Below are 21,695 nucleotides of genomic sequence, written 5' to 3'. Positions count from 1 at the left end.
GTCATTATGGGACAGGAGTCTACCGCAGTGGAAATACACCACGGAGCCCAAAGGTGTCACACTGATTTGAAGACGACGCATGAGGAGGCAGATGTCATCATGATTCAGCAAGTCGCTAAAGTTGCCGAAGATGGTGCAAAATGCATCACAGTCATCTGTGATGATACTGATGTGTTCATCTTGCTTGTGTATCACTTCGCAGAACTTCATCTGCAATGCTGCATAAAAATGGAAGCAACATGTTCTGGCCGATCGTTGGCCGACCAAATGCCATCAAAGCACCAGACCTAAAGGCTCTGCCTCCAATTACAGAGTCCTTTGAACAAAACATGTGACACGCTCATATCCAGACAGCAATATGGAAGTCAGTTGCTGGGCTGCAGCCACCACCTCTAGATCCCACTCAGTACGGATGGAAATGTGATGAGGCATCAAGATCATTACTTCCAATTATGCTGCCGCCCAACGTCACTCTTGCACCACCAGAGATCTTGAAGCTAATACGATGTGGATGTTCCTCCGACAAGCAATGCTACACAGCTCAATGCCGCTGCACAGCAGCCAAGTTACCATGCACAGTTTTCTGTACGTGCCATGGATATACTGGCTGCAGGAATGAGCGCACCAAGACAGCTGCTGGATTTGCCCTTGATGATTACTCTGACACTGAATGAGACACCAAGCACTGAAGTAGCCTTCATAAGGTTTACAAACCTGTTTTATATATATATATATAAATATATATATATATATATATATATATATATAAATATATATATATATATATATATATATATATGAACATTTGATTTACACAGAAATGTCTTCTTTTGTTCATATTATTAGCTGCTTTATTTGCATACTGTCGAATTGCTGAATCTGTGTGAATAATAAAGTGATCTATATGCACAATGACTGAAGTATTTTTTTTTCTATCTATATGTCTATTTATCGACATTTTCAATAATGGCAACTGCTAATTTGCATGTTAATGAGCTAAATTTCAATGTTAACAAATTGTAAGTGGGTTTATCATGACCAATGACCCTAAAAACATGGGTTTGGACACCTCAACCAGGTTGTTTAGATGCTTACTTCTGGAGATATTAAGAAAAATTGTTATTTTGATAATGGGAAATGCTAATTTGCATATTAATGAGCTAAATTTAAATGTTATTAAATTTTAAGTGGGTTTATCATGACCAGTGACCCTAAAAACATGGGTGTGGACACCTCAACCAGGCTATTTGGATGCTTACTTTTGGAGATATTAAGAAAAATAGTAATTTCGACAATGGCCACCACTAATTTGCATATTAATGGTTTCTACAAAAATGCTCAAGGGTGCCAGAGTGGCATCAATCGGAATATGCATTCATATTCGGAATATGCATATGGTCTGGTGATCACAAAAATGCAGAAAAACATTGTGCGGACCCTAATGCAAGGTCATCTTGAAAAATGGTGTTTGACATCCGGACTATATCAAAGTGCAGGAAACCCTTGCCAAACACAGGGATTAGGTTCCTGGAAATTGGCGTGTTTGACAAAACCGGGTTGTGAATTTGGCAAAACCATGTTGTGTCAGCTTCAGACCTTGTAGGATAAATGGGGATATGGGAACAAATTTCTGGAATGTAACATGCAGACAAATCTTTTATACGTTTTATTTGTTCATAATAACTTCAGAGGAAATACCTATACAGTACATATAAAAACATTAATTTGTAGCGTGGGGGTTAATTGTTTCATAGTCACTGGTGGGCATGTCACACCACAAAAGGTTTGAATTTAAAGTCGCCAGATGAATTTCCCACAAAAAAGAAGTGCAAGACGATCCTTGATAGACTTGAACCCAGGTGCTGCATTCTGCTCCTTAGAGATGTACATGCCATTACCTCTTTTCCTGTTGAAAAGCCCTATTTCATTAGCGTTGAGCACCTGTTCAGGGACATAGCGTTTTTCTGTTAAAACTACAGGAAGTTGGGCTTCAACAAATGGTGAGTAGAGTGGACTCGTTCACGTGATAGTCATGGCTGACTGACGCTGCACTCATCCCGCCACGCAACTTGTCTAAAATCACGATTTTCTCTGCTAATGTCATAACCTTACGGGATTTCTTCACTCCACTACCACTTTGAGAGGCTTGATATTTTGGTTGTCAGACTGTATTTAAGTGTACAATATGCGGCTACATAACGCCGAGTTAAATAAATCTACTGGGCACAAGCTCACTCGACCGTGGCACTATGCAGACTGATGTGGTAGAAGATGGTGGGAGACGTCACCTCTGCACATGACATGGTCACAGCACCACATTCAAACCTGTATGTGGTCAAGTTTTATGCATGTTTGTGAAATAAGCATCGCATTTATTCCCACATGTATAAAGCAAATCCATGTTGGAAAGACCCATGTTGGACGAGGGTTTACTGCACAATATCAGGTTGAGAAGCTGTTTTCTAAGTTCACACTCAATGGGATCATTAGGCCATGTTTGAGAATTACATCCTTGTTTTCAATGATTACTTTTGGTTTATGTTTCCAAGAGTTGTCGGGAACTGGGATATTTTATTTTTTTGCAGATGTGCCAGTGGATTACTCGACATAGTTTGTTGAGCCTTTGTGTGTACAGCTGTTCTGACATTAAGTTTTTACATACCGAAAGGAGGTGACTCATGCTTTGATGATTTTACCTTACCAAATCTATACCTGTCTGATTGACTCAGTTCTGCCATTTTCTTAAAGCCATTGGTAGAGCATCTGGTTTTGGACATATATTGTTATTTGTTCTCCATCCCAGTTGGGCTGACCTGTTCTTAGCCATTCCAATGAGTCTTCTTTTTGTATGCCCAATCTGTCCAACTCTTTATTATCATTTTTTTTACATCTCCCTGCTCTGTTATCGTTCTCACAGATGTTGGTAGATATCTGTTGATATTTTGCTTTATATTTTTCTTTTGTCTTTTTTTTGCAATCGTTGGGGCAAGGAAATGTTTTGCATGGTGAGTTAGGGATATATTTTCTGGCTTGCTGTCTTTGTGTTTGCATACAAATTTAATTCAGTAGTCTGCTGAACTTTTCACGTACTAAGCCAATGATACAGTTGTCACTCGATGTACTTGGTTGACCTCAATCAGGCCAAAAGCTCCTCCTCGTCTCGGCAGGAACATTCTCAGGATGCACTGCTTTTTAGATCCTCGTGGAGGATCTCTAAGTCTTACTCACGTTGTTGTTCTTGTGGACTTTTTTGTTTCACAGCCTACAGTTTTCATCGAAACTTCCTGAAACTTGGCGTATATATGTAAAAATACCCTGCGCAGACAGTAACGATCTCCCATTTTGAAAATTTCTCCTAGAAAAAAAGTTATGACGTCAAAATATCTCCGCTAATGGAAATCGCCTAAAAAAATTATCTCCGAAACTCGGCAAGCTTTTTGAATTCTGTTTGCGGGAATCGAATAGAGCATTAGCAGAGATGAATTACCGCACATATGATACATCACTATGACGTCATATCAATTTTTATGATGTCATTCCTATTTTTTGACATTTTTTGTTTCATTCGTGTCACAGCCTACAGTTTTCATTGAAACTTCCTGAAACTTGGCATATATATGTAAAAATACCCTGCGCTGACAGTAACCATCTCCGATTTTGTAAATTCCTCCTAGAAAAAAAGTTATGATGTCAAAATATATCCGCGAATGGAAATCGCCAAAAAAATTATCTCAAACTAGGGGCAAGCTTTTTGAATTCTGTTTGCGGAATCGAACAGTGCATTAGCAGAGATGAATTACCGCACATATGATACATCACTATGACGTAATATCAATTTTTATGACGTCATTCCTATTTTTTGACATTTTTTGTTTCACAACCCAGAGTTTTCATCCGATCTTCGTGAAACTTGCCATGTACATGCAGAAAGCCCACGCGCAGGCAGTAACCATCTCCGATTTTGGAAATTCTTCCTAGAAAAAAAGTTGACCTCATTATATCGCTGCAAATGGAAATCACCTATACCATGATCTCTGAAACCAGTTTGTTTCACAGCCTACAGTTTTCATCGAAACTTCCTGAAACTTGGCATATATATGTAAAAATACCCTGCACAGACAGTAACCATCTCAGATTTTGAAAATTCCTCCGAGAAAAAAAGTTATGACGTCAAAATAGCTCCACTAATGGAAATCGCCTTAAAAATTATCTCCGAAACTAGGCAAGCTTTTTGAATTCTGTTTGCGGGAATCGAACAGGGCATTAGCAGAGATGAATTACCGCACATATGATACATCACTATGACGTCATATCAATTTTTATGACGTCATTCCTATTTTTTGACATTTTTTGTTTCACAACCCAGAGTTTTCATCGGATCTTCATGAAACTTGCCATGTATATGCAGAACGCCCACGCACTGGTAGTAACCATCTCCAATTTTGGAAATTCTTCCTAGAAAAAAAGTTGACGTCATAATATCGCCGCTAATGGAAATGGCCTATACCATTATCTCCGAAACTAGGCAAGCTGTTTAAATTTTGTTTGCGGGAATCAAGCCAGGCATTAGCACAGATTATAATTTATCACAAACCTGATACATCACAATGGCGTCATATTCGTTTTTATGACGTCATCATTAAGAGGACGAGAATCTTAGCTCATTCAAGCTTGTTCTGGAACATTTTTGGTTCGTGAGGAGTTTCCTTGTTTTGATATCTAGTTTACTGATTTCCGTTTGTGGCCAGTATATTATTCCACAGTTGTATTGGATACTGGTATTGCAAGATGGTTTGTGGCTTTGATTTTGTTTCTTGCAGAGAGGTATGTTTTCAGGATAATCATTGTTCGACACAGGTATCTTGATAATTGCTTTGTGCATTTGTTTGTGACATATTTGGTAGCTCTCTTCTATTCTCAGGTATTTGTATGATGCTTCGTTTTTATAGCTGCTGTATTGCTGTATTTAGGTAGGTTTTTTTGTTGTCCATTTTTTGAGTTTACCTTGTACGAATGTGCACTTGGCACATTTATCTCGGCCAAATTCCTTTCGAATGTCGACAGAGTATAGTTTCACTAATTTTACTAGTTCTGCTAATTTTTAATCGTTTGAAGCAAAGACCTTTCAATCATCAATGCACAGTAGATGTATCACCTTTCCTGTCTCTTTGCACGTTCAGGTGTATCAGTGTCCTTGCTTATTAATGAGGTTGCTCAGTGGGTCCAGAGCCAGGAAAAACAGAAGGGGTGAAAGGCTGTCAACTGGGACGATTCCGCATCGTATCTTAAGCCCCGGTATTTTGATCTTTCCTTCCGAATGCTGTCATATCAATGTGGTATTCCAGTGTTCCATTGGTTTCACAATCAGTTTGGTTATTTTGGGGTTGATCTTGTACACTTGCATCTTGTACATTTTATCATCCATGAATGTGAAACACTGTCAAAAGCATTTTTATAATCTATCCAGGCTGTGAACAATTTTGTTCTTCTCATTTTACAGTTTTTGAGTATGGCTTTGTTTAGTAGTAAGTGGTCTTTTGTTCCATAGCATCCTCTTTTGCATCGCTTCTGTTTTGCCTTTAGACCTCCTTGTTGTGTTAGGTGGTGGTACATTATTTCTGTGATGATTCCTGTCCACTTCACCGCATGTTGAGCCGAGTCCACAGGCCCAAGGTTGAAACGCAGCCCGCCCCGCCGAATGGAGAAGTATTTGCAAAACCCCATCACCCACTGCGCAGGGGACAGGCTAAAATGTGAATGATTCTGATCTTGCACTAGATCTAGTTCACTAGATCTTGCACTAGATTGCAAGGACTAGTTCAAAAACAAATTTGCAAAGAAAAAGAAAAAGAAAAAAAAATGAATAGAGCATAGACCATTCATCTTATAACACGTACCATATCCGCCATCCCATTATAGTGGGGCAACTTAGCATAACAATTGTGCATTTTGTGAGGAAAGCACCAAATTTGGCACACTAGTAGCCTATCATATTATGAACAGATTTGGATATTGGGCCATCTCAAATTCAGCCGCTGATGGCTGTTGGCAGCCATTTTCCACTGCCATCAAAAATTTTGAGATCTCGTGGGTTTTTTGAGGACCACCATTATCTCGCCGGATTGCGGCGAGATAATGGTGGGTGGTTACACCTACTATTGGTCTGGTCGCTCTGATGGTTACCATACCCAAGGAGTTGCTCTAGCTGTGTCCAATAAGCTGACCCCAATGATAATTGAGGTAACACCGGTCAACGAGCGTATTATGAGATTAAGGATTCGTCACTCCTTAGGTGTCATTTCCCTGGTCTCTGTTTATGCTCCGACTGAGGCGAGTGATCTCACCGTGAAGGATGCATTCTACGCCACACTCGAGTCTGTGGTTGATCAGTGCCCCAGACGAGATACACTTCTAGTCTTGGGGGATTTCAATGCATCGACTGGAACTGATAGGGATGGTTATGAGGTGTGTGTTGGTCCCCGTGGGTCAGGAACTATGAACCAGAATAGCACTAAGTTCCTTGACTTTGCAAGAAGTCATGGACTTAGGGTGGCTGGTTCATGGTTTCAGCGCCCACAAGCTCATCGCTGGACTTGGCATTCCAACGCTGGCGGTGTGGCAAAGGAGATTGACCATGTCCTCATTGACGGTCGTTGGAGGATGATCCAGAACTGCAGGGTCTACCGGAGTGCTCAGTTCATCAATACTGACCACAGGCTTGTTGTAGCAACTCTAAAGCTGCACCTTAAATCCTGGAGAATGGTACCATCCCAGCCTAGGCTGGATGTTGCCAAGCTCAGGGATGAGAGAGTAGCTGAGGAGTTTGCGAACAGGCTGAGTGGACACTTGGGGGGTCTGGGTGCTTTGGGGGGTCCTGAAGAGTTGTGGAGCGCCTTCAAGACCACCGTCCTTGATGTTGCCGGTGGATGTCTTGGAACTCACCGCAGGGCAAAGAAGAATTTTGTCTCTCAAGGGACACTGGATACTATTGACCAGAGTCGCAGGGCCAGGCTGAATGGCAGAGCTGAGCTGTTCAGGGAGCTGAGGCGTAAAACTGTACGTGCACTGAGGGTGGACAAGGAGGCCTATGTGCGAGGAATCTGTGAGGGGGTAGAGCATCACCTGTGGACAGGTGATTCTCGTCCCGCTTACAGGGGAATTCGCGCATTACGTTCATCCAAGCCCATCCCTCGGAGCACTGCAGTTCGAGCAGAGAGTGGTAGGCTCTTGACAGAGGAGTCTGAAGTGAAGGCCCGCTGGGCCGGTTACTTTGAGCGGTTGTACCAGGCTGATCCCCCAGCTGTCGAGTTGGACGTCAAGGGTGTTACAATCCCTGTTGCTGACCCTCGAATCAACTGTGGTCCACCTTCGCTTGTGGAAACACGGGCTGCGGTGAACCAGTTGAAACGGGGCAAAGCTCCAGGGATCTGTGGCATCCATGCCGAACTTCTCAAGGCTGGTGGAAGTGCTGCACTCGTGTCGTTGCATGCAGTTTTGTGCTCTGCCTGGAACACAGGCATCATCCCAACTGACTGGAAGAGGGGCCTTGTTGTCCCTCTCTGGAAAGGGAAGGGTGATCGCCAAGACTGCAACAAATACCGAGGGGTGACGCTGCTCTCAGTGCCGGGCAAGGTCTTTGCTCGGATAATTCTTGATAGGGTTCGCCACCATCTGTTTGAGCACCAGCGTCCAGAGCAGTCAGGCTTTACACCAAAGAGGTCAACGATTGACCGTATCCTTGCCCTTCGTGTCCTCACCGAATGCAGATGAGAGTTTCGGCAGGGGCTGCTTGCAGCCTATGTTGATCTCTGTAAAGCGTTCGATTCAGTGAATCGGGATGTCCTCTGGAGGATTCTTGGTCTTCGTGGGGTGCCACCAAAACTGATCGATCTGATGGCTGAACTCTACTCTGGTACTGAGAGTGCTGTGAAGTGTGGTGGTACCACCTCTGACTTATTTCCAGTTGTTACTGGAGTTCGTCAGGGATGTGTACTTGTCCCCACACTTTTCAGCACTTGTATGGACTGGATTCTAGGGAGATGTCGGAGAGATCAAGTTGCGGTGCATCATTTGGGAATGTCAAGATCTCGGACCTTGATTTCGCAGACGATGCAGTCATCTTTGCAGAGACTTTAGACATCCTTTTGGGGGCCCTCGAGGTGCTGAATGAGGAGTCGGAGCCGCTGGGATTACGGGTTTCTTGGGTCAAAACTAAGATCCAGGCTTTTGGTGACATCTTGGATGCTGCTGTCCTGTCTGTGTCTGTTTGTGGTGAGGATGTTGAGGTCGTGAAGAGATTCACTTACCTTGGCAGTGATATTCATGTCTCTGCTGGCTGCGAGTTAGAGGTCAATAGACGTCTGGGTCGGGCCTGGGGAGTCATGGAGTCACTGGATCATGGGGTGTGGCGCTGCCGGTACCTGTGCGGGAGGGCGAAAGTCCGAGTCTTCAGGTCCTTGGTACTTCCAGTCTTGCTCTATGGGTGCGAGACTTGGACCCTGACCAAGGATCTGAGACGGAGACTTAATTCCTTTGGTACCAGGTGTCTTCGGAGAATCCTTGGCTATCGCTGGTCGGATTTTGTATCCAACGAGCGGTTGCTGAGAGAGACTCGGATGAGATTTGTTACCTGCATAGTCCGTGAGCGTCAGTTGCGGCTGTATGGACATGTGGCTCGTTTTCCTGACGCTGATCCTGCTCACCAGATTCTCTCAGTGAGGGAGTCTCATGAGTGGAGGAGGCCAGTGGGCCGACCATGTACCTCATGGTTGCAGCAGGTTGACCATCATCTCAAGGAGATGGGGATGGGCCTGGCATCTGCCTGGGGGATGGCCAGACGGAGGCCCCTGGAGTACCGGCGGAAAGTGGATGCAGCGACGCGCTGTTCTGGCACATGCTCCCATACCTGACCTGACCAATATCCAAATCTGTTCATAATATGATAGGCTACTAGTGTGCCAAATTTGGTGCTTTCCTCACAAAATGCACAATTGTTATGCTATATTTAGCTAAGTTGCCCCACTATTAACAAAATTTGCTAATTTAATTATACTGTGCACAAAACACTGAGTGGGATATTCCTCAATCTATACTAATAAGTGACAGCGTGTGTCAGTGTGTCAATAAGTGTGCGTCTCCTCCATAACACCAAAACCATGAAACCGAGTGACCGGAAACTGAATGCATACTAAGGGAACTCCAAAGGAGTGCATGAATGAAAATTGGGTGTTTGTATTAATTTAAACACCCCTTTCGTAGATCATTAAATGCCTTATTTAATTATCCTTAATCAAGGCTTCATCCTTGGTCAACCCCTTTGTCAGCCCACTGTCCCTCGCTGGGGTCTTAAGTTGCCAATTTTTTTTTGGTCTGCTCAACAATGCTTTGACTTGGAACAGGCCACAATGGTTTCTTAACAATAAAGCACTCAATTATTTTTTCCCCCCACTTTCCTCACTCATATCATTGAATGCCTCATCTTCATACCTATGAATAGCTGGAAACATCGCAATGCTTATTAACACCCGGAGACGCCAGTGTTTGTGCCTTTATTTCATTTCCACACATGTGATAAGCTGTAGAATCTCCTGAGCTAAATTTCAACATTTAAACTGCCAAATTGACCTTAGCAGTAGTTCTGACTACCAGTAAGAGGTTAATTTGTCCAATTCAGACATTGTTGGACATTCCAAACATCTCCGGGTGGTGTTTATGACAACTGATCGCTTGCCAAGCCAGCCGTTCCTTATCAACCGTTCTGTTGGAGTGCTTAATAGTGATGTGTGGAATTTGATTCCACAGTACTCAATTCCAACCATAGAATCAAAACGAAGCGAGTCGTGAACTGGAATAGACGTCGCTTCCGAGTAATTCCTACTTCACAGAACTAAGCGTATTTTTTTCAGTTTCGTCCCTGTTGAGCATGTTCGGGTTACACATGGCCTGGTAATGTATTGCTTGAAAAGGAACATGTCCCTGGGGCATCCTGTTTGCAACATAGCAGCAAAAGCAAATCACTTGCAAACTAAACACACCCCAAGGGCGTGTTCCTTTTTCAATGAATAGCAAGGCATTTAGAGCTTGCCGGTAAAGCATGCCGATTGCTTTGCTGACACATGGGGAGGCAATACTAGTACATCGACTGATAAAGTTTTGACAACATGTTGTTCAAAAGGTCCAAAAGTGCAGTTTGGAACCGTTTCGGGAAGGTTAAGGAAGATAGTCTGAATGTTGCATGCTCACTTTGTTCAATAGACAATTATTAATCACAGTATTACTTCCAACATGCTCAAACATTTGAAAACCAAACACCAGAGAGAGTACCTATGAGTGATGGTAGAGAATGCGGATTCAAAAAAAAACAAAGTCTGCAACAGCAACAAGTTCGCTTTCGCAATTGACGATTGAAATCACTGTCACTCCGGTAATGCCCCGGTACGCTGCATTCCCTTCCCCTCCCCTCGTGCTGCCTTTCTGGTGGATTGGCAGAATCAAGGGGGGCTCGTGCCCTCGATGTGTACTTGCCTTATCTTACTCAATCAGGTGCAGCCGAGCAGAGCTGCCAAGTACACACCAGTTCATGTGTAGAGCCAATCAGTGGGGTAAAACTTCCAGCTAACAATACATGCGGACTATGCTGGGCCAATGGAGGAAAGGACGCTACGAGCTGGTTGAACTTCAATAACAAAGAACATTTATGAATAAAGAAGCATGAGGAAAGGTATGTGGCACACAGTGAAGAAAAGGGGTTCATTTTACAAGGAACAATCCTACAGCAGGGACATGCAAGATTTGTGAGGTGCGGCAAAAGACATGCAATGATACAATTAAGCAAAAGAGACACAGTGCAGTGCTAACCCGATACTAACTTAGACACTCTTACGCACATATACTAACAAAACAGGCGGCATCAGAATCATTCCGCAGAAGGGTAGATGTGAGAGAGAGAAAAGAGAAGGACGAAGTGGTTGCGACCTCTTTGGCTCACCAAGCGGGGTTGACGAACCCGCATTGCCCAATCGCTGAGGGAGGGGGCAAAGAGGAGGAATACCGGTTGATGTCTCAGGTGCGTATTTGAGGAGGTGTGAGTGAGGGTGCAGATGAGGTGCAAGTTAGGTGCAAAGAGGTGCATGTCAGTGAAGTTGCCCTGAAAAGAATGGTTTGTTGGGACTTGCCATCGCCGAGATCCTTTCACATCCAAAGCAGATGATTGGAAGAGGGACAGAACGTGCGAGAAGACAGCTTAGCTAATGTGTGAGGTGAGGGATCATCTGTACATGTAAGTGTTTATTAGCTTGGCCTTAATGAATGCACCCGGTATGGTGCCTGGATTGTTCGCTCACCCAGTGATCCTATCCGCAAACTCCATTCCGCAAGCTCCATTCAGCAAGCTCGGGAACTGCTAGATGCTGTGTAGCATTTCCTCGGGGAATGACGGCTTTGCAGAACCGTCACAATATGTACAAAGGAAATGTAGGCTCTGTGTAATCTGATTTTTCAAGAAATAACTTTGCAGATTCTAAAAGTACAATCTTTTCCCCAAAAGGAGTTCCATGCACCTGCAGCAGAAAAATTGCCCCATCTCCTCAACCCCAATTGGAGGAAGAGCATGTCATGGCAATTTCTGGAGGTGCTGCTGATTTGTTTGCTCTTTTTTCTCTCTCTCTCTCGTTTCCTCACTGTAAGGTTGTGACCAACATTCACAATGGACATTCAGCTCCTCCATAAGCCTCAATTACTGCCTCCTACTCAATAGGTTCTGAAAATGGATATTTTTGAAAGTTATATTATTTTATTTTTTTTTAAGTTTTCTCAATTGTGACTTTCTTCCCGTAACTTTTTTGTTTGCATCTACCCTGTTTGTCCTGTCTGTTTACAATGCTCCTCATTTGCCAATCTTCTTTTGCAACATTTTGCTGTGTTTGACTACCCCCCTCCTCCATCCATCCATCCATCCATTGGGACCATACTCTGTGCAGAGCGTTGGTGCTGGCAAAGCAGTCTCCTTGGTGATTGGGCACAATCCTGAGGAGGAGATTGGGACCATACTTTGTGCAGAGCGTTGGTGCTGCCGAAGCAGTCTCCTTGGCTATTGGGTACAATCCTGGATGGGTCGCCGCTCCGACAGTATACCAACATGCTGGCACTCATTTTGCTGACCTCAGAAGGATGACAGGCCGAGTTAACCCCACCTGGTATTAATTCAACAGCTGAACGGGATTTGAACTCAGTATCCCAGGATCCCAAGCCCACCACCCAAACCATTAAGCCAACACCAGGCATCCCATCCCCCCCCCACCCACCTACCTTTTCCGTGTTATACTGCCTATCTGTCCTTTCCCCCTTTGTCATTGCCCCTTGAGGGCTGGTAGGATATCCTTTCAAGAGGCGTCTACAGTCACCTCTGAGCTGTCTATCCTGGGTTCCAATGTTGTCCTCGCTATAAGCAATCATCCTGGTGTTTTTCAGGTAGAGTGAGGCATCAATGTGTGCATCATCCCTCGAATGGAAGTTAAACTGGGTGTCCCACCTGCCAGCATTGATTGGTGGATGTTAAAGATCACATGGTGTCCTTCAAGAAGAGTAGTCAAGTTATTGCAGGCACCCTGAACAAATTACAAGTTCCTGGACTGTGGGTAACAAGTGGTCTGGTCTTATCAGAGGCTCCTTGACACCAGTTTACACCATTTTGTTATCAAAGAGTGGGTGCTGTCTGGGTAGCAGTTTCTGACCTATAAAGTAATTGATCAGGTCGTTCTGTTTCAAGTAAATGGCTTTCTTTGGACAAAAAGGGCAACAAATACACACAGTGCCCCTTTGTCTACCTGCTCTTCTCTGCTCCATTGTCAGTACATTGGCCTTTCCCTAGCTTTTACATGAGTCTTGAACTCTGTATAGAAAGACACCACTTCCATATTACTTTCGAAAGAAATGCTTTTAAAAATCCTTTCCTTTCTCCCTCATGTTCTGCTCCACCCTGTTTCTCCCCTCACCTTCCTCCATCTTTATCTGTTTTCTTCCCTCTTCCACAACGTCCACCCGGTACTTTCTCCATAACCCTTCACCTTTCCCTTCCTCTTCTCAATTTACTCTACCCCAGTGTGCATAAGTACTATGTAGATGGCTCCACCAAAAAAAACATGCAGAGCAGTGAAACGGCATGCAATTTGATTGTACATTTTGTTACAGAACAAAGGGAAGCAGATGAATGAAGCATAACAAGAGTCAACATTGCCCTGGAAATGTGAAGTTAATGTTTTTGGACGGTTACCTTCCCTAAAAGGTTGATGATAGAGCCTCAAGTAACATCTAATGAATATTAAATAGACATTATAATTCAAATAATGCATTTTTTTCTGGAATATTTCAGACATATTCCACAAACGTTGTTCTTCAAGAGAAAAACGTTTGAAAATTAAACTACCCCTTAACACCAACACGTGACCTTGGCATTAATCCCAACCATAACTGGAAGCAGCTTACCTTTTCATGAATGTGGGCTTTCAATGCGGAACAAGCTCTGTTCATCACGTCGGAGTGGTAGAAGAAGCCTGGGAACACCACATTGGGAGCCTGTTTCTGCATTGCTGCACCCTCCGAGCACTCTCGTCTGCGGTTCTCACTGCAGGTAAGTTCATCTGGCATACAAGCATGTCAGCAAAACTCATAAAAGCAAACTTTAATAAACTCATCTGCTATTTGTTTCTTCAAGAATGCCGGAGGTGAGGAGCAAATAGCCCACAAGCATCTGTTTTCGCGCTGGCAAGGCCGGGCATTACCGTGTGATGAAATAACGAACGTCAGGTTTCCGCGGAGTTAAGCAAAGGACACGCGAATCATTTTCTTGCTCTCGTCACCTTTTTGTTGTCTAATTTGATGCAGACTCGGCTGAAGGAAAGCAACATTGAACTGGCATTACCTTAGTTTCCACTACTTGTGCTTACTTTCCTCTTTCCATGTCACAAAGTGCAGGTTGACATTTGGGTTGAATAAAATAAGAAAAGTTTAAAAGTCGATCTTATGCAAGAGGTGGCAGCACATGGCCTTGTCAGGCATCACAGCAGAGTTGTTTTGAAGTGAGACCGCAGATGTTGTTCGGGGAGGAGGTGGATGAGAGGAGGGGACAGCATCAGCAAATACTAACTCCCAAATTTTAATGCTTCACAAACACTCCAGAAATGAGACGTTCCAACAATAACATGTCAAATCGTAGGCTTGTAGTTGGCTTAAAATGAGAGCTTCTCAAACTTTGTTATTTCTACTTAACACATGTGTGGAGAAACAAAACGTCTCGCCAAACAATATGCAGGAACAACGCACAGAGTTTCACTTTGACTGCCGGGGTCAAAGAACCATATAATTAATTTCAAATCACAGTCAACACGACAGTAGGTTTTCAAAAATTGAAAAAGAAAAAGGACTTTTACCAAAACCTTTTGAAAATAAGTTTCATCATTTATCTTTCGTTTTTGTTATTGTTAAAGATTGGGGTTTATGGAAGTGAGGTGTTGGAGGGTATTTAGTGAGAGTGGGGCAGAGGGCTAACAGTTGGACACAATAAATAAAGGTAATGAATGAAATGGAAAATAGAAGAGGGAGGAGAGGAGGAAACACTGAAACCTGCAAGAGGGTTTGGTCAGGATGGGTTAATGGGGATAAATAAGGATTGTGGGTAAAGATGAGGGATGACATAAGAAGATGGCGGTGCACAACCTGCTTGAAGCCTTGGGGAGAAGTGTGATAAAACAGCATTTGGAAGGTGGTTGCACAGCTGGTTCCACAGAGTGTTAAACCTCTATTTTTTTTCTCTCTCTCTCTCTCTTTCAGTTCATGAAGCAGGTGGATAATGGGCCAAGGCGGGAGCAAAACTGCAGATGCTGGAGAATCTGCAAATTCATTTTTTATTTACCTTTATCAAGCCCCGGGTACCAGAAAGTTTGCTGCTGTAAAGGAGTCACCTCGAGAGAAAATGAACAACAGGAAGTTGAAAAGTCTTCTGTGCAATCAAAAGTAATAGTGTGTGCAATAATATTGTAAATTCTCTTTTTTTTCCGTCATTATTGAATTCAAAAATGCTTTGTTATACACATTGTTTAGACAATTGCTGAAGCTTTTGCCTTGGAATGAGAATAACAGAACGTGCTTCCACTTTGCTGGATGTTTGTACAATTTAAATACCTTTTAGATATTATTTCTGGATAAGGCCTGGTGTTGGATTAATGGTTAAGGAGGCTGGCTTAAGATCTTAGGGTCTTTAGTTCAATTCCCCGTCAAGCTGATGAATCAACACCAGATAGGATTGACTCAACCTGCCATCCTTCCGAGGTCAGCAAAATGAGTACCAGCTTTCTGGTAACGAGGGGAATTGCATCAGTGGCACAGCCTGTGCCCCCAGAAAATGATGCAGTCAAGCGGCCACAGGCTGAATACGAAAAAGTAAAATAAATTACTGCATTAATGGGCTGACAAGATGGCCTGGAGGTACGCACACTCGCCTCTAAACTGTCTAGCCGGGGTCTGATTCCCGACCCAGCTATAAACTGTCATCCTGGTGTTTCATCAATGTATGTGCCATCGCTCGGATGGATGTTGAATGGGCGTACCATCGGCTGGCATTCGTTGGTGGATGTTAAAGATCCCAGGGTGTCCTCACGAAGAGGAGACAAGCTACCTCCGACACCCTGAACAAATGAAAAATTCCTGCTCTAACTTAATGGGAACTGCGTCAGCGGCAAAGCCACACTCACATTCATGATGCAAACCACCAGGTAGCCACATGCTGCGACTTAGAAAAAAAGAGAATTCAACGAAACATCCGTATTTAAAAGGTTTGTGTCGGTTATTTCAAGACAAAGCTGACGGTATGAGAATACAAGAAAGTCACCAAAAAGGATCATACATGGTGAGTAAAACTCTATTAAACATGTGATATATATATATATATATATATATATATATATATATATATATATATATATATATATATATATATATATATATATATATATATATATATATATATATATATATATATATATATATATGGTTTGAAAAAGTCAATAAATTTGAAGAAACATTTGTTACTTTGTGTTTAAGGTTATTTAAATACCAATTCAATTGATACCGACGATGTCCCCAGGAAAAATGGTCAATTGCGTATGTAAAAATACATTGAACACAGTGTGTTCCTAGGTCCATAACTCATCAATCCCATGTTGTATCAAAGCAGGGTTGTATCGATGCTGGACGTCTTGGTACCCGGTCATCACTGCCAGCAGTTACAAAGCGGCAGGTTGAGTTATTTTTTGTTATCGTGTCTTTCAATCATGACAGATAATTACCTCCACCACTGAAGGCGGATGGCGGTTATGTTTTAACCCTTGTCTGTTTGCGAGCAGGATACCTCAATAAGTAATGGATAGATTTGGATAACATTTGGTGGACAGGTGAAGATTTGGATCCGGATCCGGACATTAGAATTTTTTAGTTTTATAACTGATTCCTCACCATTGAGAGATGGGGCAAAAATCATATGTAGCACGATATTTCAAAACGTTGTGGACGGATGATAAAACTTGGTGGATGAGTTGGCCAGATGACATGAACAAGCTGATTATATTTTTGGTTAAGTGCATGGCTCACAAAGTGGGTATGCTGTGGTATGTTTGTGGGAAATTCTGCATAAAACTATTATTAGGTATTTAGACAAACCATCAATGGTCAGAAATGAAAGTGGACATCTTGGGGAACCTGGAGAAACCGGCAATATCATACTCTCCATTTCCCTGTTTTATTAAAGATGAATCAAAGCAACAGAATATGGGTATTTTAACCTTAGAAATGTTACAGTTTGATTGGTAAAAATTTTTACTACACTGTACATTTCTTATGTGACAGTTATTTTGAGTGTGGTGACTCAGAATGTGAACTTTGGTGTCTCTTTTATGTTTTGATGATGTTCTGTCTCCCTATTCGGGTTTTCTGGCATCTACCCTATCTGATGAAATAATGGATTCGTACATAACGCTTCGTGTCCACTGCATCGAGAAAAATAAGGAGTCCAGTGTTGATAATGTTTCTTATCATTTTTATTCCAAATCTCCCTTAATTTCTTGGAAATATGATAAAGTCTAACGGCAGAAAAATATAGATCAAAAATTGTGATCAGAAAAATAAAATTCGGACTGCAAGTAATCCCGTCTTGATTTTCGTGTCAGTCCCGTTATGTACGAATCATCATTTCTCGTCGGACGCAAATAACGCTAGCATTAGAAAATCTTGCCGTCTTGCAAACTTCCCCGATTGATGGATATAATAAGCACTTGCAAGCGTGTCAGCACATTTCCATTCACCGTCGAGCGCAGCGTTTGTCTTCGTGTCCGTGTCTTTGCAAGAGCCGTAATATACGAATCCAGCGTGAGGACGCCGAGCCGAATGAGATGACTCGCATTTGTCTGATAATTCTTCATTTCAACCAACGCTAGAATTTTTTTGGTGCTTAGTGAGGATCCGAGAGGTAAGAATTATATTTTTCTTTTCATGTTTAAAGTGATTATTTTCAAAAGTTCGAAAGAAATAGATTCGATTTTAACGTTATTTTTCGCTTCCAAATGTGGCTTTCTTTGCTACTGAACTCGTCTATGTTTTCTTCGTAATTTATAACATCAGACTCTCTCAAAATGTGTTGTTTTTTATTTTTCCCGTCAGAGTAAAAATTATCTGTTTCTTATCCCAAAATATAATATTTACGTTGTTTTTTTTCATCTGATTCCGTACATAACGCTGACGCCAAGCTCGAAATTCGAATGTGTATTTACAGTGTTGTATATATTCAGTGGTACCTTCAAAACCGGACATGCTGCAGGTCTAAAAATTTGGATATAGCTATTTGAATACATGCAGATTAACATAATGGGTTGCATTTCATCTTTCCCTAAACTTTTTGTTTTGCCCTTTGTGTAACAGTAGTGTACCCACTTTGTGAGCCATGCACTTAAGGTTCAGATGCAGTTCCAGCCTACAAAACAAACTGTTCAGCCTGGCAGAGGTATACGCTCCATCAAGTGCCATTCTAGTTTATTTATTTGATCATTATATCTGCTATTTGTTTTGTACGATAACAAAGAACTTATGTGAACAATCTTGTTACATATTTTCAAAACAACAAAACACATATCATAACTCAGGTGTATTATAAGGAAAACCGAATAATTTTTATTAATATGAATGACAGCATCACAATGTCATCACAGTATTTTGCTCATGGTGTGTTTGTCTCAACATCTCATGGCATATACAGTAGCACTACATGCTGTATTGATAAATGGAAAACTAGTTCGAGAGTATGCTTTTCAAGTTAAGATCACCTTGCTCCACAGAATTTCTCCCCATTCAACTCCTGACTCAACCAAAGGATATTCTCTCCCCAGCAACAGAACCAAGCAGCTCTAGGGAGTGTGTTTCGGAAGAGGAGACCAGAGTGGAGAAATGGGCTGGATCCACACTTCATCCATCATATCACGAAGATCCAGGTTCCCAAAGAAGTGCAACCGGTGGCTGAGAAGAGATGAGTTAGATATAACCAGGTGCTGAAGCTTCATTTTCTAACACGTGCTAGACTTTTTGTGGAACAGGTCTCTATATCGTCATTGTCTTCCATCACCCTTTAAAGATGATATGCAATTCTCACCTTTCATTCGCATTGATCTTTAAAATTATCATGCTTAGTTAGTTACCTCCACTACTGAAGGTGGACAAACGTTATGTTTTCACCCCCGTCTGTCTGTCGGCCTGTCCATTTATGAACAGGATATCTCAAAAAGTTATGGAAGGATTCAGACGAAACTTGATGGACAAGTAGGGTGTGTGACAAGGACTAATTGATTAGATTTTGGTGAAAATCTGGATCCTGATACAATCATTTTTTAAGTTGAGCAATAGGGCCAAAAATGATATGCAGTAGAGCATGATATTTTAAAAAGATTTTGATGGGTTATGACAAAACTTGGTGGGTGAGTTGGGAAGGTGATAAGAACAAGCCAATTTGATTTTGGTGCAGGTGCAGATGTCGATACGACCTATCAGTGGGATAGAAAACGTATACTGTTCAGCTTGGCAGTGGTGTGAGCTTCACCGGGTGCCGTTCTAGTTATATCTTGTACTCCTTTTCTATATTATATTTTCCTGGAAATAAAAGCTTGAGTCTGGTGTTGGCTTAGTCGTTAAGGTGGCTGGCTTGGGACCTTAGGGTCCCGAGTTCAAGCCCCTGTCAACTGATGAATTAACACCAGGTGTGGTTGACTCTTCCTGTCATCCTTCCAATGTTGGCAAAATGAGTACCAGTGTACTGGGGTAATAACTATTTGGGGTAACCAGTGTTGGAGGGGTGACCTGTCCAGGACTGTATTCCTTGCTAAATAAACTGCCTTGGAAGCCCTATGTGCCTTTATAGGCTTGAAAGGAATGGTATTGTATATTACTACTATTATTTATAAAAACTTGCAATTAAATATGAAGCAAATAAAATACACTTTTTAAATATTGTTAGACAATATCATGATTGCATAATAATATGAGGGTCATGCACTATCATTTATTTCGAGTTGAAATTGCCCTGTTACTCATCTTCTGCGTGTATTTTTTTTTCTCTACAAGAGCGAGGCTCATGTCAGAGCATGTTGAACTCAAACTCCTTTCATTGGTTGACCGAACAGGATAAATCATGGATGGACATCTAAATTGTCTTTTGATTGCGATTAAGATGTGTGGAAAACAAACGTCATTAGAGCGCAACGGCAATGTGAAATGATGTTTTTCTGCCTGCCTCATGAACTTTGTAATTGGTGAGTTTGCATTATCAGTTGGCAGACATCTGTGCTCCATTTGTAAAATTGGTGAGCTGCATTTGTTTTCACAAGTGCCTATGTAAACACTGTCAATAACGTTTTACCTTTTTCAACGACACACAATGAATCTGAACTGCTGCACTCACCTTATGAAGATGATAAAATAAATTATCCTGAAACAATCACATCAGAGTATGCAGACTCTAAAAGTCAAATGAAGTGGGATTCAAGGGGGGAATGAAACACATTTTCATCCCTTTTTATCAAGGATAAAGCAATAGTCAAGGATAAAAAGAGAGTACAAACCACAGCAATCATCTACGGGTATGGCTGGCATTTGACGTTTCGACCGCCGAGCGATCTTCATCCGGAATTTCATAGGTAACATGCTCCAGGTGTTAAAATCCCTCCAAAGAGGAGGGGAGTGTGAGGGGAAGTGTATGGGGGCATTGGGGCTGTCATGTGCCTCTGAAGATGGTGGGACATGAGTCACAAAACTCATCATCTCTTGGAGTCAGTGTTTTTCATGCATTTGGGTGGGACTTAGCATGCGGCGTGTGTGTGTGTGTGTATATACATCTTGTTCGTGTATATACATGGTTAAAAGAGAATTCCCCAAGAAACAAAAAAAACCACATCCATCACTAATCATATTCCACTCATAAAGCCCACTTACTTGCACAACCAACCACGCTCTACTATAACACCACTCATGGTGAGGTGACAAGTTATGAAGTTATGACATGGGTGTCACTGTCGATTTGCAAGCATGTGACATGCCCCTCATCTCAACCTTCCCCACAAACCTTCCTCTCCTACCTTCCACCATCCACTTTGGAGGGTATTTAAAACCAGGAGCATGTTGCCAATAATATTCCCAGGAGAAAACTACTAAGTAGTGAAAACCTAAAACCTAAGCCTTACCCTTCGGCACTTGCTATCGTTTATCATGTCATCTTTTAACCTTCAGTATGAACTCTGCCAGAGCAAGTGTTCTACTATGTCCTTAACAGATTTGAAACGAAAGTCATATTTACATCAAATACGTGAGAATAATTAAACCCATACACCTGTTGTTCTTCAGTGTTTCACTTTCCATCACGAGATGAAAAAAACCAATGCATCGTTAAAATAATAGATGAAACTTGAATTTCTGAGAAATTCCTGTTGAGGAAAGGCATGTCTACGATTGGCTAAGAAGCACATATTGTCCCTCATGTTTCACAGCCAATCACAGGAAAGACATTAAATTATTGTAAAATTCACTTCAACTGTATTTGCTCCCAAATGGTGCATCTTTGGTGATGCAAGACCGTGAAGTGAAAAACGAAATCATTTTCACATGAAATAATTCTCAGTTTTTGAAATTGGTGTTGTGTGCCATTTTAGGTTAAGGCCTTACAAGTCAGGCTCGCATCCTGGCACTGGATGTAGTGCACGGTAGATGCGTGTGTGGCACTCTCCATGGATCGCGTACGCATTGAAACGAGTGGGGCTCGGTGGAAGATAGCACCATGGAATGAGGGCTTCACCATTCCAGCTGCTGCCGTCGATTGTTGCCCGGAACTCCAAAGGCAGGCCTGACTACAAGGAGGAACAGAAAGAAAAAGTGATGTTTGTCATCATTGTGATTCCCAATGTTTTCAGTGCTATCACCAATTGTCTTGGAATGTCACTGTCAACAACGTCATCATTACCATCTCCATCCAGTAACTATTGTTTTTCGATGTTAAGTCAAGGCTCGTGGAAGAGCTAAAATACAGAACGGATCAGCAAGCAACAGCACAAAAGTAACAACATAAAGAGAACAGCATATGGAGGGGGAAATGCCAACAGCAGGGTCAAGGGACA

At 42.1% G+C, this 21,695-nt stretch overlaps 2 protein-coding genes across 3 annotated transcripts in view; both read right to left on the bottom strand.

Annotated features, from left to right (window-relative positions):
- LOC147018698 (uncharacterized) overlaps positions 1–14,932 on the bottom strand; it is a 119,388-nt gene extending 104,456 nt beyond the window's left edge. Inside the window, exon 1 of the mRNA XM_085898638.1 lies at positions 13,483–14,932. Within this exon, the coding sequence (XP_085754764.1) occupies positions 13,483–13,644 (162 nt within the window). The 5' untranslated portion in view covers positions 13,645–14,932. The remainder of the gene's footprint in view (positions 1–13,482) is intronic.
- A 3,256-nt stretch (positions 14,933–18,188) lies between these two features.
- C10H4orf33 (chromosome 10 C4orf33 homolog) overlaps positions 18,189–21,695 on the bottom strand; it is a 41,651-nt gene continuing 38,144 nt past the window's right edge. For both annotated transcript variants that reach the window (XM_085898641.1, XM_085898640.1), the window contains 2 exons: positions 21,247–21,428; positions 18,189–18,555 (listed from right to left, as the gene is read on the bottom strand). In XM_085898641.1, the coding sequence (XP_085754767.1) occupies positions 18,512–18,555; positions 21,247–21,428 (226 nt within the window). In that variant the 3' untranslated portion in view covers positions 18,189–18,511. The remainder of the gene's footprint in view (positions 18,556–21,246; positions 21,429–21,695) is intronic.

Source organism: Eptatretus burgeri, chromosome 10, assembly GCF_056783735.1.
Source record: "Eptatretus burgeri isolate ZD-2024b chromosome 10, Ebu_testis_v1, whole genome shotgun sequence".
Taxonomy (NCBI): domain Eukaryota; kingdom Metazoa; phylum Chordata; class Myxini; order Myxiniformes; family Myxinidae; genus Eptatretus; species Eptatretus burgeri.
Note: the sequence above shows the minus strand (reverse complement) of the source record. Positions and strands in the feature narration are given on the sequence as shown.